Below are 24,818 nucleotides of genomic sequence, written 5' to 3'. Positions count from 1 at the left end.
AAAAAGGGCTGGGAATGTGATCAAGTGGGAGAGACCCTGACTGACAAGTGCAGATTCCAGTACCGCTTGGAATTTTCAGGCGTTGAACCAAAAAGATTGTGAGTTCAAGGCCAACAGGGACTACATAGCAAGAACCTAAGTGAAAGGAAAAACTAAAAGAGGAAAAGAAAGAGCAATTTCTCCTAAAGAGAAATGGATTGGTAATATACCTAACAACAAACTTCTAAGATTATGCTATTTTCTTCTCATTTGCATACATATATATATGCATATATAGTATGAAATTAAACTTGATATTATTTTACCAAAGGGTACTATTTTGTCTATCCAAAATATATGGTTTTAGAGTCCTATGTTTATTTAAAATGACTACTACCACTATAATAATTACTTTTTTCTTCTGTATCTAGAGCCCTTTTTGATTATGACAAGACTAAAGACAGTGGCCTTCCTAGTCAAGGATTGAATTTCAAATTCGGTGATATTCTCCATGTTATTAATGCTTCTGATGATGAATGGTGGCAAGCCAGACAGGTTACACCAGATGGTGAAAGTGATGAAGTTGGAGTGATTCCTAGTAAACGCAGGTAAATTATTTTTTTTGTTTTAGCCTCCTAAAAACAGGGTTTGAATAACATCAATTACTGTTTCTTTACTGTGCAACATGGATGTACTAGAAGGACATTATGCTATGAGAAACTAGCTAATCATAAAAGTCGGATCTTCTATTATCTCACTTTCATATGAAATCCAAAATAGTCAAACCAAACCAGAGTGTACAAAGGTAGTTACCAAGGGTCTAGAAAGAAGAATGTGAAGATGATGTCAGAGATACAAACTTTCAGTTGTACAAGATAAATGAATTTTAGAATTTAATATATAGCATGATGAGTCATCGGATACAATATTGTACTTGAAATTTGCTGATAAAGTAGATTCTTGTCAGCAGGGGAAAAAAGCATAAAACTGTGGTGTGAATGTGTTAGTTTAATTATATTGTTTCTCTATATGTATAGCAGATCACATTACATACTTTAGGAAGCCAGTCCTAGTGAATCATGGCTATACTCCAGCCATCTTGGGAGATGGAAGCAGGAGAATCATGAATTTAAGGACAGCTAGAACAAAGTTAGCAAGACTTAGCCAAAAAAAAAAAAAAGTTGTTTGGAAAAGTCTCACTACGTAGCCCAGCCTGTTTAAAACTTGCAGTTCTTCTGTCTTCACCTTCTCACTGCTGTTGTGCACAACATAGCCTTGCTACCTGTGTGTTTTGAATACACACACACACACACACTTCCTCTGACTTAAAACAAAATGGAAATAGATGTTTTTTAGGGCCTGTCACAGTGACACTTTTCTGCTCTTAGCTATTTTGGAGATGCAAGTAGGAAAGATGTAGTCCTAGATCAGCACAAAACAAGACCCAATCTACAAAATAACCTAAAGTATGCCAGGCACTAGTGGCTCACTTCTCTAATCCTAAACTTCTCAGGAGGGAGAGATTGAGAAAATCCCAATTTGAAGACAACCTAAGCATATACACATGGCCCCGTCTCATCCAATAGCTAGTACATGCCTGTTGTCCCTGTTGTGAGAGAGGCTAAGATTGAGTCTTAGTTCCAGGCCAATTCAGTGTTTGAGAGACTCCTCTCAACAGAAAAAAGGTGGGTGTGGTGGTATAGTCCTGTCATTTCAACTACATAATAGAATCATAAGCCAGGCCAGTCCAGGCAAAAAGCAGAACTCTGTCTCAGCAAAAAGGACTAGAAGTGTGACTCTAAGTGGCAAATCACAAGCCTTGAATTCAGACCGCTGTACCACCAAGAAAAAAAACAATAACCTGAAGTGAAAAGAGTTGGAGATGTGGCTTGCTTAAATGGCTTACTTACCTAGCAAGTGTAAATCCCTAAGTCAAACCCCTATATTGCAACAAAAAAAAAAAAGCATGGGAAAGAGGCAGGTCACAGAGAGAATCCTTTAGTATGCCTCACCCTCTCTTTCAGACCATGTAAGGTCTCATCCACCAGACCAATTCCTGTGCTGATAATTTTGTATGCGCCTTGAATGATGTAATAGCCAGGTGGCCCCTTGACAGGAGAAAAGCTGCCCACCCCTGAATGCAATGTTTCCTTTGTTGATTTTTGGTGATGGTGATGGTGATGGTTGGTTGGTTGGTTTGTGGTTTTTGGTTTGGTTTGGTTTGGTTTTTACTTTTTTGCAATACTGGGTTAGACTAAAGGACTCAAAAACATTTCAGTGGTTCATTACTGCATACTTACCCATGTAATAATAAAAGTACTTAGGTGTAGGCTGCCTTTGAAAAGGATCACCAGTCTCTGAAATGCTGTCTGATTTTGTTAAAGGAAAAAACAGTTCCTAAACCTAAGGACAGCTTACTTAATGAGATTAAACCAATTCAAATTATTTCCTAAATGTCTTTTTGTAAGGACTTTTCAGAGTTTTAATATAGCCAGCAAAAATGGCTAATGTGATCGTAATGTTTATTTTAGGAAATTCGTTTATTTAAGGTCAAATTTGATGGAATAAACATGTTCTGAGTAAGTTAAATTTGTCTTTATTTTGTTGAAGTCATTATAATTGCTAAGTGTACCAAGTCATGTATCTGTTTATAGAGAGTATTTTGTTGCTTTGCCTTTCTGGAAATCAAATCCAGAGTCTCATGTGTTAAAATATTACCAAGATTTGTGATTATGGTCTGGAGGTTTATAACTATTGTTTCTAGATAGATCCACATATTTAGCAAGATGGAACTATTTTGCAATCACATATTGGATGGCAAATCCTCTTTTAGCAATGCAGCCCTTCTCATAACCTGTTTCCTAGAATAGATAGCTGCTTAAAATTCAGGATTACTTCTTGAGTCAGTAGAAATTTCATATCTTAAATATCAAGGTCAGAGTTCCTAAAAATTGTCATATCCCACAGAGCTTCATATCTGGTAAAGGTTGTACATGTCTTTTCATCCAGTGAGAAATATTGCTAACTTAGGTGGCAGAAAAGGAAGTTATCATGAGAGGTATATCTTGAGACTTCTATGAGTCTCCTAATTCATGAGAAACATAAAAGAATATCGTTTTTCTCATAAAATAAAACAGAAATACACTACAAATTATGTCAGTTTTTCTTGAAATGTTTTGAGGGGGTTGTTTTGTTGGGGAGTGGTGTTGTCTTGATGCTGGTCTTAGGGCTTAACCTCAGGGCTTGGGCACTGTCTCTCAACTTTTTTGCTCAAGGCTGGCCCTCTACCACTTGAACCACAGCTTCATTTTCAGCCTATTGGTGGTAAACTGGTGATAAAGAGACTCATGGGCTTTCCTGAGGATCACCATGATTCTCAAATCTCAGACTCCTGAGTAATTAGGATTACAGGAATGAGACACTGGCACCCAACTATTAAGTGTATTTGAAATTTATGTTACCTTGAATAAAACAATCTCCTCCTTAGACCTCTGTTTATAATAAAAGCATGAAGAATTTTAAGCCCTAAAATTCTATATTTTCTTTGAGGGGTAATATTTACAGATGAATACCATGCATCATGTAACTTTTCTGAACAAGATAATGACTAAAAAACAAAGCCATTTTTTAAAAACAAAAACCATTTGATCAAAGCCATTTAGAAAACAAAGCCATACTCACTAAATGGGTATCCTCAATAAATACATAGAAAAACATTATAAATGATTATGTAGCACTAAAAAAAAAAAAGAAGTTTGACTTGGGGAGAGATTTGATTTGGTTTTCTTTGTTTTTAGGGAGTAGTTTGGGGGGTTTTATGAAGTACTGAGGTTTCACTTCAGGGTCTCATGCTTTGGTAGGCTTTTCTAAACTATACTGATAGTATTGCAAGTTGAAATCAGAAGATTTATAAGAAGTTCATTTTGCATGAGACTTTCCAAACTCATGTTAATGCCATACTTTATATGAAATTTTATTTATTTTCTTGCCAGATTTTGTTAGTCTTACCTGTTTGGATGTTTGAATAGGCAGTACTTCATAAACAAGGTTCAAAAATATTTAAATACAGGTTCCTCTTAATCTCTTCCCAAAGCACCCATTTCACATTCAAAAGGATAAGGAAGGCTTACTAGTTTCTGGTATACCCTTTCAAAACTACCTGGACATTTACTTTATTTACTATATTATACATTATACATTTACACCTGTTTGTCATTTCAATTAAGCTTAAGTGTTTTTTTATTTTCTGCTTTTTTTTCACCTGAGAGCTACAGAAACACAAAGAAATTCAGAAATAATATAATGAACATTCATATATCTTCTACCTACTTCCACCAGTTGTTAAATTTTTCCCTATTTGCTCTGTTTCTCAAGCTTAACTTTTATCACACTATGCTATGCCTAAGAGACTTTTTAAACAAAATGAGTATAAGAAAGTTAGAAAATTAATAAACTTGGAAATGATACAATCCTTTCAGTGGAATTATGAAATTAGGTGTATATGTAAATATTCACATACGTGTATAGTTTGGTGCCTTGTAAAAAGTTTGTATTTCATATTAAAAATAAACCCTATAGTCTATTTTTCAACAGGTTTAATTAATTTTAGAGTACAAACCTAGATGGTTCCTAAATGTCTTTGAAACTTCACAAGACCCCTTTTTAACTCATAGCTGGACACAGTGGCTTATGCCTGTCATCTCGAGCTACAATGGGAGGCTGAGATTGGAAGGAATGCTCTTGCAAGCCAGCCAGGCAGAAAAGTTGTAAGCCTCCCTGGAGTGTTCCTGTGATCCTAGACACAATGGAAAGCATAAAGTAGATCTAAGCTGATGCACGAGCCCAGACTGGAAACAAGACCTTATCTCAAAAATAACTAGCAAAATACAGGACTGAAAGAGTGGTTCAAGTGTTAGAACCCCAGCCGAGCAAGCATGAGGCCCTGAGCTGAAACCTGAGTACCACAAATTTAGAAAACCAAAATATTTCTAACCCAGCAGGATGGTAGTGCTTATAAATCTCAGATACTCAGAAGAATTCAAGAACAACAGCCTAGGCAACATAGCAAGAATCCAGCTTAAAAAAGGGAACAGTAAATTCTGGGTGCCTGGAATATATAGTAATCTTTTGTGTTTTGACAGAGTTGAGAAGAAGGAACGAGCCCGGTTAAAAACAGTAAAATTCAATTCTAAAACAAGAGGAGATAAAGGGGTGAGTATATGGTATCTTATTTCTGGAAATCAGTAATTAAGGATAATAGACTTCAAAATTCTTCATTTGAGCCACATTGAAAATTTTCGCATAATTAATTATAAATAGCTCTTACCAAGTGCTTATTATAAGAAGCATTTATGAAAATCAAGTACCTATTTTTCAGCCCTTTCCAAATTATCAAAGTTGTCATTTGATATCCTCTTAGTAACATACTTTTTATCAAGATTATTTTAAAAAATGAATTGGACTCAATCTTCAAATGTTCAATTAGAGAACTTGTAGCCAGAGGTGGCAGTACATGTCTTTAATCCTAGCACTCAAGAAGCAGAGGTGGGAGGATGACGAGTTCAGGCCAGCCTGATCTACAACCCAGAATATGTCTCAAATAAAAAGTGTAACAGGGCAGAGGGAGGGGGATGGGGGATTGTCTGACTAATAGACTAATATAAATGGAGAAACCTAGTATAATAGTGATTATTCTAGTCAAGCATGTTGGCTTATACCTATAATCCTAGGAGCCAGAGATCAAAAGGTCATAAATAGTTCAAGATCATTGGGACAAAAAGTTGGCAAGACACTTTTATCAATCAATAAGCTAAGTGTGGTAGTACATGCCTGTGATTTCATCCATGCAGGAGGCATAAAGAAAAGAATCACACTTCTAGCTAGCCTCGACCAAAAAAAAAAAAAAAAAAGTGAAACTCTTCAAATAAGCTAAAGAAGAAAGGTCTGGGAACATGATTCAAGTGGTAATCTGCCTGCCTAGCAAGCACTAGGCTGAGTTTAAACCCCAGTACTTATACAATAATAATAAGATGATGACAATGATTCTGTATGATGGGCCCCATCAAAATATTAACTCAGCTGAGCATCAATGGCTCATACCTTTCGTCGTAGCTACTTGGAAGGCTGATGGTTAGGATTGTGGTTTTTAAGCCAGTCTGAACAGAAGAAAGTTCATGAGACTCCTTCTCAATGAAAGTTTCTCATGGAAGCACAGCTTCCTAGCTAAAAGAAAGTCTGATGTAAGTGGATAACACCCAGGTATATAACTGAGCAAGAAGTGAGATCTTATCTCAAAAAGCAAGCAAAAAAATTGAGGCTGGACTTGTAAGAGTCCCTGTAGCAAATATAAGGCCCTGAGTACCCAACTACCACCAAAAAATAAAATAAAATGTATATACACATATATATACTAAGTTATACTAAGTCACAGTCTTAAGCTTACAGTTGATTACAGATTAACTCATGAAGATTTCCTTATTTTGTGCACTCTTCATTCCAGAAATGATTTCTTATAGAATCAATATTTTAAATGTTGGGATGAACAGAGAGCTTTATTTGGAAAGAGTAAGGAAACTGATAGTCAAAGTAATTCTGTAGATGGTCAAAATGTAACAAAATTTTTTATATTTTTTAGATGTGTATTTATTTTTTATTCAGCTTAAATGTGAAACTTTAGGTTGTCAGTAGACAAGAAAAGCACAGACTTCAGTTGTACTATATATATAATTGCTAATTACCTTGAACTCACTGCTAGGATATTCTCTGAAAGAACTGAGCACATGTTATATTGAAATATTTTTCCTAGCATTGTTTATGTCTTGTGGTTTTTTAAATCTAAAGCAAAAACTTTGTAAATGTTTTGGTCACAAATATAGAATAATAATCATAAATTTTGAATCACGAAAATTAACTCAGCAAACAATTTTTGTCTGAACATCGCTGGGGCTACTAAGAACTAAAACCTAAAGCTTTAAATTTTTAAAGAAAATACTGTTTCTAATCCAAAAATTAAATATCATTAAATTGTATAGTAATGTCCAAATATTTTACAAGTTTTAAAATGCAAAAGTAAGCCAGGCACAATGGCTCCTGTAATCCTATCTACTCAGGAGGCTGAGATCTGGAATCTCAGTTTAAAGCCAGCCCAAACAGAAAAGTTCATGAGCCTGAACATCTGTAATTAACCACCAGGAAGAGGAGCTGTGGCTCAAGTGTTAGAGCACCAATCTTGAGTGAAAAAATTAAGAGACAGCACCCAGGCCTGAATTCAAGTCCTAATGCCAGCGTCAAAAAAAGAGGGGTTGGGAACATGGCCTAGTGGCAAGACTGCTTGCCCTCGTATACATAAGGCCTTCAATTCCCCAGCACCACATATATAGAAAATGGCCAGAAGTGATGCTGTGGCTCAAGCGGCAGAGTGCTAGCCTTGAGCAAAAAGAAGCCAGGGACAGTACTCAGGCCCTGAGTCCAAGGCCCAGGACTGGCAAAAATAAATAAATAAATAAGAAAGAAAAGTACATAGTATGATCTGAAGCAATATTTATTGTAGAAATTTGTATTGGAAGGAAAATTCCTATAAGTGCGCAGGTTTTGAAAAAACTACAGTAAAGTTTTTGAGTCTTTGAAGTCCTTTTCTGTGTATCTTTTAAAATAATTTAGTGTATAATAAGCCATCAAGAGGTTGCATGTTGTAACTTATCTTTCATGCTATATCAAGTTAACTGAATTAATGATATGTTTAAATCTTAGTTTTGTTTGTTGACTATAACCAACTTTATATACAATCACTGTGTTCTAACACAGCACCAAAAGTATGCATGGTACCAAGTGGGGTAAAAATACGCTTGCCATTGATACAGAACTGCCTTTCTTTCTATAGCACCATTTCCTGTTCCTCCTTTCCCTTTGCTTACATGGTGATTTGTACACTTTTTTCACTATAGACTTACAACATTTCAGTTTCTCATTAACATCTTAACATTCATCTATTTTGAAAGGCTTCATATAAAAAATCATATATTTAGACATTTAATACATTGTTTTATGAATTTAGTATTTTTATCTCTATTGAGCTCTCACAATATGGCACTAATGAAAATTAAGTAATCATAATATTTTTAATGTATATGAGAAAAACTGGAGGAAGCATGTCTCTTCAGTTTTATGTTTCCCCTACACATTTTTGTCTTGTCTGCTTATTCTACTTTTATTTGCAGTTTTAATAAATTCTTCACCTAGAGAATGTTAAATGTAGTACAATTAATTTCATAACTAACAAGCATTTCTTACTGTCCTCTGCTATGATATCTTTAAGATATCTCATTTGGGCTAACTGCAAAAATACCAAGAATCAGAACATTTTAAACTTCATGTTTCTTTTGGTTGTATGCTGTGAAACTGACTCTGACCACTTTATATGCAGTAACAAGAGTAAATTTTCATTTCAAATGTCCATTTTATCAGATACAAAAATTACTACTAAACTTTAAACTGGTGATTGTTAGGAACAAAAAGATTGAGAACATTCCTAAATTTTCATAATTGTTTCTTTACTCAGTCTTAAATTTTCTTTGTTCTAAAATTTGGATTCAGCCAAATAATGCTACTTGACATTTTAAAGTAATTATAAGCCCTCATTTCTCCACAATACTTCTTTTTCTCATAGAAATTTTAACTTCTGCTTAGAACTCCCTTTTATCTAGTTTCTTAAAGCCTTTGAAATTTAACATTGAAATCAAGACAGTCTATTTGACTAATGAATGAAGAGCATATTACTCCTGAATTGTTGATATGAAAAGGTAAAAATGAAAGTTTTAACCTTGTTTTATAATTAACCTTCTCAAAATAGATCCTCTTGAGTCACAGAATTGGAGCTAAAAGTCACTTTAATCTACGTAAGCAATTTAATCACTAGCATCAAATGCTTAAAAAAAAGAACATACCAAAAATGATGCCTGATCTCATCTCATATATAACAAAATTAATATACACACAGTATTGTTCCCCTTACCTCTGGGAAATGAATTTCAAGACCTCCAATTGATGCCTAAAACCATGGATATTACCAAACCATACATTTACTTTTTCCTGTAGATACATAACTTGTAATAAAGTGCAATTTATGATAGACACAATTACAGATTAATAATAACATGATAAAATAGAATAATTATAACAATATCCTGTAGTAATACTGCAGGCATTGGTACTTTTCTGCTTTGGGCCACTATTAAAACTAAAACTGGAACAACACAGAGAAGATTAGCATGGCCCCTGCACAAGAATGACATACAAATTTTTGAAGTGTGCCATATTTTAAAATTTTGTTCAGATGACTATAGAACCTGGAAAAGCTGTTGCTGCTATTGATGCATAATATACTGCTGTTATTGGTCTTTTATATAAATATATATACACACACATATATAATTTGAATTTTTGAAAACTTTAACTCTGCTGGCAACTTTGGAAACAGTATCCCAGTTTACCAAGAGTTGAGTTGGCATTGTACAGAAATTAATAGCCATATTGATCTAGAAATCTTAAGGTTTTTCCCATTTGTACAGGAGTAAATGCATTGTATATGTAATATATAAGGTCTTACCTATATGGGTTTGATTACAAAAACTGATAATGTATTCTCTAATAAATGGAGGGGCAGTAAAATAAGGATTACTTGAACACAGTCACATTGATGCCAAAACGTTCTGTCTAGTAATCCTGATAGCTATTAAATCACTAACAAGTGGATAGGGTATACTGGGTGAATACAGTAGATAGAAAGGATGTTCCACATACTGGGTCGGCTGGACAACAGATTTCATCATATTTAACAATGACAGTGTACAATTAAAAATTAGGAATTGTTTCTGGAAGTTTTAGTTGTACAAAGGGATTTCAGTTCAAGATGTCAATTTATGAGTACAATGCATATTGACCAATGACAACCTGGAATGTTTTAATATTTTCAACCATAGTTAACCCTCAATGTAACTGAAACCCCAGAAAGCAAAAGTACAGATAAAGGATAGTCTGTTAGAACATCTTAAGACATGGATAAATTCAAAAAATTACGACAAAATTTTTATCCTTGCCTAACATGTGCAAGGCTTGAATTTGCCCCAGCACTACACACACACACACACACACAATTTTCTTGTTTCCCTCCCTACCCCACCCCCCAAAAAATAAAAGTAATCGCTTTCAGTGCCCCTTGTAGGTAGACAGGAAAGCCTGTAACAGAGAAATTACTAAAACTGTTCCTCTTTAGTAGCCTTATCCTTCTTTGTGCTTCATGGACTTAAATAGTGATTGCACACTTCAGAGGGGAAGAAAATTTCCTCGCATGTATGTGGTGGAGGACATCAAATCAGCTGCTTGGTTCCCTTGTAGTAACTAAGTATAAACTATTAGAATATTAATTTCTAGTAGCTTTATTCTCTATTTGGGATATGGTGCCAAAGGAGTGGATATAGTTCTGTTTTGCTTTAAAGTACGTAAATACAATGCAGCTTTAAAACAAGTAAATTAATTGTAATAGTATTCAAGTTGACCAAAAGACTTACAACTCTTTTTTAACTAAAATAGCATTGATCTTTTGCTGGAGTTTGTGTACAAAGCCTGATGAAACTATTGTTTCTCTTTCCATTTTTCTCATGCCAAAAACACTTATCTTTTTTCTTATTCCAAAAATATTATTTTCAATAATAGAAACTTTATCATAACTATTTTGGTGTTTTTTAATAGTGCTTTTCTGCTAGTTCATTGTAGTCATAAATAAAGGAATAAAGGAAAAACAGTAGTTATGCTAAAATAAAATGAAGATTACTATCTAATGCATGAAAAATACTTGAGCGACAAAGTATCATCAAGAGTAACTTTTGCTGTATCATACCTGGTACTTGGAAAATTTTCTAGAAAAGAAATATATATACATATAAACAAATACTTAGTTTATACTGCAATGGTAGCCTGATTTACTCTTTTTGTCAAGTAGCATTTATTTCTTATTCTAATATATATCTGGATTATGCTTTTAAAATTTGTAAATATTTTCATTGCAAAATGTTAAGAGGACTATACACATAATTAGAAATTCACTTTCTGTATGATTAAACTGAAATTCCTATAAACTGCACACTGTGGTCACAGGAGTCAGCTTCCACAGAGCTGCTAGCCTGGGCCTTTGTACACACAGACAGTAGACATCCCTTTGTTTTGCCCCTCCTTCTCTTCTTCAGCAGTCATTCAATGACAAGCGTAAAAAGAACCTCTTTTCCCGAAAATTCCCCTTCTACAAGAACAAGGACCAGAGTGAGCAGGAAACAAGTGATGCTGACCGTAAGTATGTGGATCCAATGGTCAACTGAAAATAAAGATAGAGGCACCTACTGCCCTGCAGTTGGTTGTTACCATGGAGACAGTTTCAAGAGCTGCAACAGGTTACTGGTTTTAAACAGAGAAAACAGACATAAATTAATATGTGTGCTAGTCTTTGCTTTTTCTTGTACCTTTTCTTTCTTGAAGTAAATAATGTATTAAGTTACCTGTTAATAACTTAAGCATATTTTAAGCAAATAGAATTATATTTTAATTAAGCGTTCTTATTAAAAAAATTAACATTCATAGAAAAAACTGGATACCTAATTTCTAGGTATAGTACTTTAAATCTTTTGATAGATGATTTGGAAATATTCCATGTTTATCCTATTTCTTATATAAATATTACTTTAAAAATATCAGGAAATGGCCTAAAATTTTACCTCTCCATCCTAATCAACAACTAAGCTAGAATTTTTGTTCTTTTTGTAAGTTACATTTAGCTGATAGCTCATTCCAAACTTTCCGAAATCTACAAAAATATTCTGTATGATATGTGTACCTGTAATGGTCTTGGAACTGTCTCTTACTGTAGCACCAATTTTATGCATTACTGACAACTATTTTCTTTGATTATCTTTTTATTGCTTGCTCTCTGGGGACTACTCTCTACAGGAGATCCCTGACGACATGGGATCAAAAGGCCTGAGTAAGTGATCAAAATACTCCCAAGTTATTTTTTAACCTCCATCCACAGACCTACCTTATTCATATACATTTTGAGATTCATGGTAGTGCCCTTCTGGCATAAGGAGGTGTGTGATACAGATTGCTTTTAGACTTTTCATGTTTATAACATGCTTGGGATTTTTATTTCTGTAATACTTTTGTGGGAGTGCTCTAGATTTTTCACGTTACTTGATAATTTCTTTTACAATTTTTATGTCAAATTTCTTTTGCTAAGTTTTTTTTAATACAGAGGCATTTTAAATATTTTGTTTTGGGGTTTTTTTTGTTTATTTAGTAAAGAGAAGGTAAAATTCTTTCAAATTAAGTCTCGCAGACTTCCCTGCCCTGCTGCCTTTGAACCACAGTCCTCAGATCTCTGCCTCTTGAGTAGCTAGGATTACAGGTGTGAGCCACCAGTACCCAGCCTGGTATCTCTTTTTTAAGAAGATTCTTTAAAACTTTTGCAAATGTATATATACTTTGGGTTTTTCTTCAGCCAGAATGCTGTCTGTTTTCAGTCTGTTGTTGTGTTCTTTCTACTAGTACATAATCTTTATAAAGATTGGACAGACCTGACATGTAGAAAGACTCTAATAAATATTAGAATGAATAAATGACCCACGAGTCTTTTTTGTTGTTGTTCCAGGCCTGAGGCTTGAACTCAGAGCCTGGGCACTGCACTGTCCTTGAGCTTCTTTAGAATTTGAATATTTCCCAGTTGCTTAACTGAATAATTAACAAATATTTCCAAGTAATTTCAGGTGATAATGACCCATAGTAATAATCTTTTAGGCTAGTTTTTTTCCCTAAATGTTTCTTCCCATTGACATTTTTTATCAATGGTATTTTACTTTTATGTCCATCATAATGATTTAGGTTTATATTAGGACAGGGACAGTAGATATAATGCATAATTACTTCTCTTAACAGACTTTATTTTTGCATGTGCCTTTTAAATTTTCCTATCATAGTGACATCTTTTTTTTTTTTAATGTTTTGTGTTTTGGAAAAATTACCAATGAAAACCTTCAGAACTGGAAAATATTTCCAAAGATTTCTGATGGAAATTATTTTGAAATTTATATTTTAGAGATTGTTATGGATCAGCAAACGGGCTTAGTTTTTTTTATCATCATCAAGGCAGCAGAGAGACTATGGAAAACTAAGAAAAAGTAGCTAAGTGACACAATTGGTTCCCATATTAATACTGTTAAAATGGATGGCAGTTATTCCTTGTTATATTAAAAATAACATGGACAAAATTCCACAATATAAATGAAGAGTAAAAGTAAGACATAGGTGTATCTCAGATATGCAAACAGCATGTTTGGTGCTATTTTGTATCATGCCTTCCAGTAAGCATACACACACATACTTTTGGGTGAGGGATAGATACCTAGGAAAGAAAGGAAATACTGAGTCACAGCAGTGGTAGTCCAGTTGGCCTTCCATATCCATGGGCTCCACATCTGTGAATTCAGACAAATATTTACAAAATTTCTGCAAGAATTACAACATTCACCACACACACCAGACACTACACTGAATCCATGCTAAATAAGTATCTGTTGCTTCTTTCATGGCTTCCAGTAGTTATGCCTGTACTTGTTATTACTGTCCTTGTTATTACTTCCTGAACAGTACAATACAACAGCTTTCTACATAGCATTCATTTTGTGTTAGATATAAGATATTAGAGGTTAGAGATGGTTTAAAATACATGGGAGTGCTCATGGCTCATTATTGTAATCTAAGCTATTCAAGAGATTGAGATCTGAGCATCACAGTTCACAGCCAACCTAGGCAGGAAAGTTTGTGAGACTTGAGTTAACTACCAAAAAACCAAAGGCCTCTACCACAGCTCCACGTCCAGCTTTTTGGTATTAATTGGAAATAAGAGTCTCACAGACTTTCCTGCTAGGACTAGCTTCTCAGCTCTCTACCTCCTGAGTAGCTAAGATTACAAATGTGTGTCACCTGGCAGTAGTAAGATTTTATTGCAGAAGACCTAAAAAAAAGGATGTGTGGGAGAAACTTGGAAAATTTGACTGTGTTGTGTGGCACTTGGCAATCTGAAAAGTTTAAAATGAGTATGTGAAACAAAAGAAAAAAGATAATGGTAACTTTTAATTCTATAACTTCCGTCAGATGTACTTAATAGTAGGATAGTAAAAATAAATGGCACAGGTACTCACACACCCTCCCCACTTCTGTAATTATCAGCTCAACATTAACCAATTTTGTTTCTTATGTACTCCCACTTACTCTCTCCCTGTACTCCATTACAATAACTAATTTTTCTTTCTTTTACATATTAGAGGTTGCAGAGCTTAATACCAATCCTAATATAAATTTAAGAGGTATTTTTTGTTTTGTGTGTATGACATTTCTTCCACTGAGATAAAGTTTAAGGAAATAAAACAGACAAAAACTATTTTTTAAAAAACTGGGTATGGTATATATACTCCTAATCTCAGCACTTGGGAGGCTGAGATAGGAGGATTGTTAGTTCAAGGCCTGTGTTGACTACATAGATTTTGTCAGAAAGGAAGGATGAGCTATATAAATGAAGCTATACAATTTTTTATGTTTGTGAAAAATAATTTAAAACGAAAATGTCTAAGTAATAAATAAGTAAATCATAAGTTATCAATTTAATAGACTATTACTGTATAATATGTATAATTTTATATGTACTTGTCATATTTTAATTTTACTTAAGTCCCTGCTTTATTTAGAATGTATATAACTATGGTTGAAAAAAAATTATATCTTTCCTTAGCAGGTTAGAATAACTTACTCTAACTTATTTTCATTGTGGTCACAGTTCATGAACTTTTTTTTTAAATCTCTGTTTTCAGTTATGCTAGTTGATTATACGTGTAGTGGGTATTATTATACAGCAGATATGTAGCTTGAAGCTTCACCCTTCTGTAAAATACTTTTTCCTAACATATTAGAAATTTAAATTTTTCTTTTTCAATTTGTTTTTAGTTTTTATAAAGTTTATTAGTTTTTCTATGCAAGGAAGCTATTTATTAAGAGATTATATACGTGCCTTTTATTTACTTAACAATCAAGTTACAAAGTGGGGTCACTTGAAGAAAGGCCAGGCAATTTTTGACTAAATGTATTGTTTCGATTAATTTTTTTGTGTTTACAAAGCAATCACCCAGTTTTATCAAAATTGAGTTCCTAAGAAATATGAATCTATTTAGAAGTACAGTCCAAACTTTTTTTTTTTTTTTTGCCAGTCCTGGGCTTGGACTCGGGGCTTGAGCGCTGTCCCTGGCTTCTTTTTGCTCAAGGCTAGCACTCTGCCACTTGAGCCACAGCGCCACTTCTGGCCATTTTCTGTATATGTGGTGCTGGGGAATTGAACCCAGGGCCTCATGTATACGAGGCAAGCACTCTTGCCACTAGGCCATATCCCCAGCCCCCAGTCCAAACTTCTTGAATTCCCTTTCATTTGAATCTTTTTGAGTAATCTAGTTGTGATATCTGCAGTGTTTTGTATGATACCAGAAACAGGGATTTTCTTTTCTTTTCAAATGGTATTTCCACATGTTTTGATGAACAACTTTACAGTAAGTCTCCAAAACCAAAGAATTACTAAATAAACATAAAAAGGCCTAGGATAGACATTATCAGAGGACCACAATAGCTCAATAGCCATGTACATATGGTTATATAAGATAAGGCTAAGCAAAATAAACTCCAAGAGATGGAAACAGGAGGGTTTTATTGTTGTCGTTACGTTTAATGTCGTAGATGAGTTTCCTTTGGCATACCCCCTGTGGTCACTGTATGTGATTTTGGTATACTGGATATTGTATATATGCTTATCTGAACTAGGGAAGGGAAAGAAAAATGAGGGATGGTGTAACAAGACAATGTACTCACTACCTTATTACGTGACTGTATCCCCTCTGATACATCACCTTGTCAGTAAAATTTAATTTAAAAAAAAATCTCTTCAGAAACAAGTGGGAAGCTAGACTAAAAATAAGATACTTTATTTTTGTCAGTCATACATTTAAATTATAAAGGCATCTCTTTATTAAAATGAGCACTATTTGTTCAATTATAACTCTTCTCCTTTGCTAGTAGTTACTGTTTCTTAAGCTAAATTAAATGGTGTAAATGTTATTTTATCATTTTGGGTTTTATGTCTACAATTTAAACTAATTTAGAGTTATTCTGCCATCTACATATTCTACTGGTTATTTATACTACGTAATTTGTTTGTGAACTATATAGAAATAAGGCATTATTTGCAGGTATTTTCCCTTGCTAATTCGTATTTACTTATTTGGAAAATTAAACTTTCATAGAAAGTTAAAATCCTTTTTTAAAAAATCATGTTATATGTGGTTTATATCAACATTTATAATGACAACTTGTTTTATTTTGGTATTTTATTTGGTTTTATTTTTGCATTTACCAGCCTTTTAAACTCACAACACTGTTTTATTTTATTTCATTGCCCTGCATTTACAGAGCATGTAACGTCTAATGCCAGCGATAGTGAAAGCAGTTACCGTAAGTGTTTTAATTTTTTTGTAATATGAAGTAACACATATCCATTTGATAGTTTTTTCCTTAGTAATATGCTCTGAAAACTGAAAATCAATTATTATTTTAAAATTACAAGAGAGCCAAGTAAAATTTTGTACTCAAAGACTTAATACAGATTATCTTTAATCCAAAATTACAATATTGTTAGTATAAACATGATACTCAAAAATTTTTAGGTTTGGGGACATTACCGATTTTAAATTTTCAGCTTTGGGGGTACTCAGTACTTAATCAGTAAAGTCTAAGCAAACATTTCCGTTGCAAAAAAACTGATAAACCTCTGGTTCCACACATTTTAGGTAAAGGTTGTTCAGCTTGTTACAGAGGTTAATTTCCAAAGTTAATAAAATACTAAAAGCCATTTTAAAAACTGGTATTTGTTACGTAGTACATATGTATATCATTTATTTTTCAAAAGTAAGTATCTCGTAAAATGGAGAGTAAATTTGTGTTTTCACATTTTGTTTAATAATTTATTTTTAACATAGATACTGAAATCATACTCTTAAGTAATGCTAAATTAGCTTTGTTTCCTTTCTTATTCTGTTACCAGTTCTGGTGTAAATCATTTATCACTATTTGTTAGTAAACATAAGAAATGAGAGAGCTGGGAATATGGCCTAGTGGCAAGAGTGCTTGCCTCCCATACATTAAGCCCTGGGTTCGATTCCTCAGCACCACATATGTAGAAAAAGCCAGAAGTGGTGCTGTGGCTCAAGAGGTAGAATACTATCCTTGAGCAGAAAGAAGCCAGGGACAGTGCTCAGGCCCTGAGTTCAAGCCCTAGGACTGGCAAAAATAAAAAAATTATAAAATTATTTAAAAAAAAAAGAAATGAGAAAGGAAATAACCATTGCTTGAAAAGTAATACTGTTTTATCTCTTAGTGTTTTGTATTATAGTCTTGGTGTTGAACTATGCAAGCATATGAAGTTTTTAAACAGATTGGAATGTGGGAGGAGGGGAGAGTATATGATCAATATGAGTTGTAGCATTGTAAAAATTAAAACTGCTTTTCTGACTTTTTTTACTGCTGTCTAATATGAAAGTAATCTTGATTACAGATGAGTATGGCTGCTCAAAAGGTCAATCCTGTGAATATCAGTCCCTAATATTTTTTCATGTTGACAATATATACTTTTAATCCTCATTCGTTTGGTTGGCTATAGTGTCTACTTAAGGATTATTTGGAAAAGTGATTGATTGTATTATTAACTTATAGCCAGACCTTACTTCAGTGTTGTTGAGTGCCTTAAAATGAGGTAATGAAAGTATATACTGTCTTTCTTACCATTTGCATGAATTGTTAAGGTGTGGAATATTCAAATTGCATGTTTTTGTTAGTATGTAAACCATATTTGACATCTATCACTTTTAGAAGGCAGCTTGTAAAGTATCTGTCTTATATACTATGATAATGAACTTGAAAACAAAGGGATATGTTTTAAAGAAGGGAATAATATGTATGCCAGTTTATAAATTTTAAAGGTCTGAAGCTGCATACTACCAGTGACAAAAGATTATTATTGAATCCTGATAAAAGAAAATCTTCCATATTGTCCAATTTTGATTGTTTGTATTGAACTACTCGAATTCTAGTTTATTTCCTATATGTATATAAGAGCTCTTAGATATTTTAATGATTAGTTCATTACGTTCAGATGTAATTTGTGTGCTTTTTATTGAAAATATTTCCTCAGCTCCAGCCCTTTAAACTAGAGAAGCTTTAACCTCTAAATTGCCCTTAAGATCAAATCAAAACCTCTTTTTACTATCACTGTTACTTACTTTGTTGGAAAGAAAGGATTTAATTTTATAAAAAGCTTTTTTTTAACTTTAAAGACATTATTTAGAATAATCAGTTAATTTTTTCATCCATGAAATAGACTGTAGTTTTGCCATCTGTATTAAAGACAGTTATTTTTAAATAAAAATACTTAGTGGGACTAAAAACATGACCTCATCTTCATGGTCCTTCTTCCTCAGCCTGCCACATGCTGTTATTACAATTGATTTTCCACCATGTCCAGCTGTAGCATGTTTTTAATAGCAAACTGCTTAATATACATATATGTACAACTCTACTTAAAAATATTCTTTAAAAGTTTCAGTGCCTTTCTAAATTAATGAATAAAAATGTGAAGAATTATAAATACATTATTTACACTATTACAAATTTTCTTACCCACACTTTAATTTTCTAATAGGTGGTCAAGAAGAATATGTCTTATCTTATGAACCAGTGAATCAACAAGAAGGTTTGTGAAGGCTTTTGTTCTTTTAACATCTTATTTTAAGAAATATATTTTCTGGGGCTGGGGATATAGCCTAGTGGCAAGAGTGCCTGCCTCGGATACACGAGGCCCTAGGTTCGATTCCCCAGCACCACATATACAGAAAATGGCCAGAAACGGCACTGTGGCTCAAGTGGCGGAGTGCTAGCCTTGAGCGGGAAGAAGCCAGGGACAGTGCTCAGGCCAGGAGTCCAAGGCCCAGGACTGGCCAAAAAAAAAAAAAAGAAATATATTTTCTACCTGGCACCAGTGATTCACACTTGTAATCCTAGCTACTCAGGAGGCTAAGATCTGAGGATCACAGTTTGATGCTAGTCTGGGCAGGAAAGTCCATGAAACACTTACCTCCAGTAAACCACCAGAAAACCAGAAGTGTCAATGTGGCTCAAAGTGGTAGAGTGCTAATCTCAAGCAAAAAAGCTCAGGGACAAGTGCCCAGGCTCTGAGTTCAAGCCCATGACTAGCCAAACAAATAATTTCCTAAGTAACTTTTTCCAGTGTTTATAATAGCATTACTGCCTTTCCAATAAACTCTTTATTTTTTTTTATTTGTTCTGTTTTTGTTGCCAGTGCTGGGGCATGGACTCAGGGCCTGAGCACTGTCCCTGGCTTCTTTTTGCTCAAGGCTAGCATTCTACCACTTGAGCCACAGCCACAGCGCCACTTCTGGCCATTTTCTATATATGTGGTGCTGAGGAATCGAACCCAGGGCTTCATGTATACGAGGCGAGCACTTTTCCACTAGGCCATATCCTCAGCCCCCAATAAACTCTTTTTAAAAGTCTTAGAAGCATCTCTGACCTTTCTCTCTAAGTATGTTAGCCTCCTCATCCAAAAAGGTTTTACTTAATCTATTTCTGTCCCTCCTTATCAAGTCTTAGTTCTGATTCTCACCAATTGCTCTTCTTCCAAAATGACTCTTTACAGCCCACTGTATAGACTCTGTTAAATCATCTTTCTGTCTTGTTACTTTGATTGCATCACTTCCTATACTGGTCTTCTTTTTTGTCCTTCTTTGTTCTTTACAATTGCTGCTTTAGAAACCATCATTAAAGCACCATACCTTATTTTTTTTCATTTGTAATATTATTTTAGGAATATGTACAAACAGTTACTAAGATGCTAAATTTAACTTGGTTAACTTCTAGCAAGAGAATGAGTCAAATTGAGGATTTTAGTATAAAGGTTTATAAACTACCAAGTTACTTAGTTTTGGTTGATAGACATCTTTATTAATAGTAAAGTGGTATAGAGAAAAGAAATTCTTCATAATTGTTCAGGGTAATTGTTGTTCTCTGGTGAAATAAAATACATTAATATTTGTTGAATATTCCTTGTAACATGTAGTTTATCTTTATAGTTAATTATACTCGACCAGTTATCATATTGGGACCCATGAAAGACAGAATAAATGATGATCTGATTTCAGAATTCCCTGACAAATTTGGATCCTGTGTTCCTCGTGAGTAACCCAAATAAAACTTCTTAATATTTCCTGTCACTGTATGTAATGAAAGTAAATATACTCACTTTTGATGGCTCATGTAGTTATTTTATCAATTATTCTTTGATACTGTTTTCTTTTTCTTAGATTTAAATTAATAATCTGTTGTTTTGAACTTTACAAAACAATGATTTAATAGTAAATGGATTTGTTGTATTTTTTAAATATTAAATACTTCCCCAAATTATTTTGTTAAAGATACAACTAGACCAAAACGAGATTATGAAGTAGATGGAAGAGATTATCATTTTGTAACTTCAAGAGAACAGATGGAAAAAGATATCCAGGAACATAAATTCATTGAAGCTGGCCAGTATAACAACCATCTGTATGGAACAAGTGTTCAGTCTGTGCGGGAAGTAGCAGAAAAGGTAAGCAGCAGGGTAATCCCAGAGCATAGTTTCTAATCAGTATGCCTTTAAGCAGTGTGAAAGCTTAGCAGGACATAAGACACCTTCTGGTACTGCTACTCTGGTGACCAAGGTCTTATATGTGCACCTTTGGGAGACACTCATCTAACACAGAGCATGGATGAAGCAAGTTGTTAATGCAAGTGCATTAAGATTATATTTACATAAGCTTTTTGTTGTTTCGGTACTGGGGATTGAACTCAGAGCCTTTTGTCTTACTTGGCTTTTATACTCGAGGCTTGTATTCTACCACTTGAGCCATTTCCAGCTTTTTTGTAATGAATTGAAGATACAAGTCTCACTGACTTCTCTGCCCAAGTTAGCTTTGAATCTCAATCCTAAAATCTAAGCCTCCTGAGTAGTTAGCCATAGCACCTAGCATTATATAAGCTTTTGAAAACAGAAGACAGCCTGTGTGTTTCAGTAAACATTAAAAACAGAATGAAGCTAGACACCAGTGACTCGAACCTGTAGTCACAGCTATAGGATCTGCCATCTAAAGATCAAGATTTTGAGCTAGTCTGCACAGGTAAATCTGAGAGGCACTTGGCTCTAAATAGCCAGCCAAAATCCAGAATTAGAGGCATGGCTCAAGTGGTAGAGCACTAGCTGAGCAAGCAAGCAAGCCAACCCTGAGGTTAAGTGTACCAGCACCAATTTTTTTTTAAATAATACACATATACTTACACTTATGCTACAAAAATTTACATGGAGCCAGGCACCAGTGGCTCATGACTGTAATCCTAGGTACTTAGGAGGCTGAAATCTGAGGATCGCAGTTCAAAGCCAGCCTGGGCAAGAAAATCCATAAGACTCTTTAGCTCCGGTTAACCACCAGAAAACCAGAAGTGGCTCTGTGGCTCAAGTGGTAGAGCAATAACCTTGAACTGAAAGGCTCTAGGAAAGCACCCAGGCCCAGAGTTCAAGCCCCACGACCAACAACAACAACAACGAAAAAAAAAATATATATATATATATATATATATATATTCACTATCTAGTAGTTTTCCTTTGGAAGGAGAGACAAATTGGAGACCTTTAACTTTTCTTGAATGTTTCTTTCCTTTGAATTTTCTTTTAAGATTTACAAACTTGGCTAGGAATGTGGCTTAATGGTAGAGTACTTGCCTAGTATCCATGAGGCAGGCCTTGGGTTCAATTCCTTGGTACCACATAAACAAAAAAAATAAATTTTTTAAAAAGATTTACAAACCATGCCTTCAGCTTAACTACAAAGATAATATTCAACTTCAAATTACTGGTAATAGAAAAGTAAATACCAGATGCTAGTAAGACATTTCTTGTGTAAATCTTACAGATAGCAAAAGCAGTCTTAGAGTAAATGCCCAGAAGAGAGAAGTGTATACCTGAGATTAACCTGAAATCATTACTGTAAGGAGAAAGAGCACCCAAAGTTAACAAAATAGGAATCCTTTGAAGATAAGACATCTAAAACATAGAGGCACCCCAGGAGAGAAGAGTATAAAAAAGTAGAGATGCCTTTAATATATAAATGTCAGCACAAAGTGAAGGCAAATAATAAAAGATATGGAGGCCTAGACAATGCAGTAGGAACAATTAAATATTATACTCCAATGATAGTGATTATGCTTTTTCACAGAAAATTCAAATGATAATATATCATGTTCCAAAGAAAATAGGAGTTCCATAAGCCATCTACCAATGGCTTCTGTCTGTAATTAGCTATTTAGGAGACTGAAAATGGGCAGTGCAGTTTCAGGCCAGCAAAAGTTCACTAGACTCCATCTCTAATATCCAGCAAAAAACAGGGCCAGAAGCATGACTCAAGTGGTCAGCAAGTCAGTTAAGCAAGCCAGGCATACTAAAAGATATGTAAAGTATTTTTTATGTGGAGGAATGGTGGTAGTAGAAGGTTTGAGATTCAGAGACTCTCATTTGCTAGATTGACATGATATCATGTCCCTGGCCCTATTTTTTACTTTGGGGGTAGGTTCTTACTACTTGCCTATTCTAGGATTTCCATAGTTGCTGGAATAACAGACTTGAGCTACTACATACATCTTCCCTCCATGGAAACAGAGTCTCACAGACTCTGAGCTGCCCTTGAACCAGGATCCTCACATTATCAGCCTCCCACATAGTTTGGCATGGCAGATGCTCACCACCACATGCACCAATGGGTTGAGAAGGGAAGGAGTATTATAAACTTTTCTGCCTCTTTTGGCCTCAGTCTGTGACCCCTCTAATCTCAGTCTCCTACACAGCTAGGATTACAAATAACCCACCAGCACCCACCTATCTAAAAGAACTCTTATACAACATAACAAAGACAACCTGACTTTAAAAGGGCAAAGGAAGTGAATAGACATTTCTTCAAAGAAGACATTTGTTCAGTATTATTAGTCATTAAAGAAATGCAAACCGAAACTAAAATAAGGTACCAAATTCCCATTAATCTTAATATACAGTCTATTTCTAGTTATCTACACAAGGAAAAAGGAAACCATATGTCCCTCTAAGGACTTGTTCTTTAATGTTCCTATCAGCTATTTGTTACAGGCAAAAACTAAAAACAACCCACATGTCCTTCATTTAGTGAATGGACAAAGTGTAGTCTGTCCATGCAACAGACTCAACAATCAAAGAAATAAGCTACTGGGCTGGGAATGTGGCTTAGTGGTAGAGTGCTTGCTTGTATGCATGAAACCCTGGGTTCAATTCCTCAGTACCACATAACAGAAAAGTCTGGACGTGACACTGTAATTCAAGTAGGTAGAGCTCTAGCCTTAAGCAAAAGAAGCTCAGGAAAAGAAGTAAAAAAGAAATAAGTTAATGATATACACAGCAGGTAAATTTGCATGTAATTATTCTGAGTAAAGAAGCCAAACAATGGAATGCATACTGGATGATTCTACTTACATAAAGATCCAGAATTTTCAAGCCAGGTACTGGTGGCTTATACTTGTATTCCTAGCTACTCAGGAGACTGAGATCTGAGGATCATAGTTCAAATCCAGTCTGGGCAGGAAAATCCATGAGATTCTAACCACCAGAAAACCGGAAGTGGTGCTGTGGCTCAAAGTGGTACAGTACTACCCGTGAACAAATTCGGGGACAGCACCCAGACCATGAGTTCAAGCCCCATGGCTGACAAAAGTCTAGAAATTTCAAATGATAATGGAAAGGGAACCAGTGGGGAGAGAGAGAGAGAGAGAGAGAGAGAGAGAGAGAGAGAGAGAGAGAGAGAGAGAGAGAGAGTGTGTGTGTGTGTGTGTCCCCGTGTGTCCATGTGTCCATCTGGGCTTGAACTCAGGGCCTGGACACTATATCCCCGAGCTTTTGCTCAAGACTAACACATTACCACTTGAACAACAGCTCTACTTTTGGCTTTTTTTTTTTCTCAGTAGTTTATTGGAGTTAAGATTCTCACATATATTTCTACCCAGGCTGGCTTCAAAACAAGATCCTCAGATCTCAGCCTCCTGAGTTGCTAGGAGTGTAGGTAGGATCCATGTAGCAGGTATATATCCCTTTTAAAGTAATTAACAAAAAGATCTGAAAGACATTAATAAAATAGGAAAGTAGGTCTTAAACAGAAATCACTTCGTGTGTGTATGTTTGCGTGTGTTTGCATGTGTTTGTTTATGCCAGGCTTGGTGCTGTTCCTGAGATTTGGATTGTTTCATTTTGGGGGATTTTTTTTTTTATTCAAGGCTAGCACTCTACCATTTGAGCAACAGCTCTACTTCCAGCTTTTGGGTGATTAATTGGAGATAAGAGTCTCACAGACTTTCCTGCCCAGGCAGGCTTTGAACCATGAGACTCAGATCTCAGCTTCCTGAGTTGCTAGGATTACATGCATGAGCCACAGAATAGGAGAGAAAAGTAGATCTTAAATACAAATGACTTGCTTACCTGATTTTTCTTGAAATGTCCATTTAAATATTATTAAATAAAAGGCTATTTTGTACATCTTTAACTTAAAGATAGGAATGAAATGGGTAGCTTTATTAGGGAAAATGCT

The 24,818-nt window shown here is 34.6% G+C and overlaps 1 protein-coding gene, 1 long non-coding RNA gene and 1 pseudogene across 13 annotated transcripts in view; 2 read left to right on the top strand and 1 right to left on the bottom strand.

Annotated features, from left to right (window-relative positions):
- The window catches only part of Dlg1 (discs large MAGUK scaffold protein 1), a 191,284-nt gene that overhangs the window by 154,453 nt on the left and 12,013 nt on the right, over positions 1 to 24,818 (top strand). For 7 of the 12 annotated variants that reach the window (XM_048346891.1, XM_048346892.1, XM_048346888.1 and 4 more), the window contains 7 exons: positions 411 to 587; positions 5,121 to 5,190; positions 11,220 to 11,319; positions 16,528 to 16,569; positions 18,812 to 18,862; positions 20,259 to 20,360; positions 20,601 to 20,773. In XM_048346891.1, coding sequence (XP_048202848.1) covers positions 411 to 587; positions 5,121 to 5,190; positions 11,220 to 11,319; positions 16,528 to 16,569; positions 18,812 to 18,862; positions 20,259 to 20,360; positions 20,601 to 20,773 — 715 coding nt within the window. Of the gene's footprint in view, positions 1 to 410; positions 588 to 5,120; positions 5,191 to 11,219; positions 11,320 to 11,973; positions 12,008 to 16,527; positions 16,570 to 18,811; positions 18,863 to 20,258; positions 20,361 to 20,600; positions 20,774 to 24,818 lie in introns of all 12 variants that reach the window. The other 5 variants (XM_048346896.1, XM_048346887.1, XM_048346897.1 and 2 more) reach the window with 2 other exon arrangements.
- On the bottom strand, positions 6,401 to 24,353 carry LOC125351839. Its single transcript, XR_007211026.1, has 3 exons — positions 24,342 to 24,353; positions 22,886 to 22,891; positions 6,401 to 6,750 (listed from the first exon to the last, which is right to left on the bottom strand). It is a non-coding gene; the product is annotated as an uncharacterized LOC125351839 (long non-coding RNA).
- LOC125352143 lies at positions 9,185 to 9,297 on the top strand (annotated as a pseudogene).

The sequence above is a fragment of the Perognathus longimembris genome, chromosome 5 (assembly GCF_023159225.1).
Source record: "Perognathus longimembris pacificus isolate PPM17 chromosome 5, ASM2315922v1, whole genome shotgun sequence".
Taxonomy (NCBI): domain Eukaryota; kingdom Metazoa; phylum Chordata; class Mammalia; order Rodentia; family Heteromyidae; genus Perognathus; species Perognathus longimembris.
This window is presented reverse-complemented; position numbering and strand designations above follow the sequence as displayed.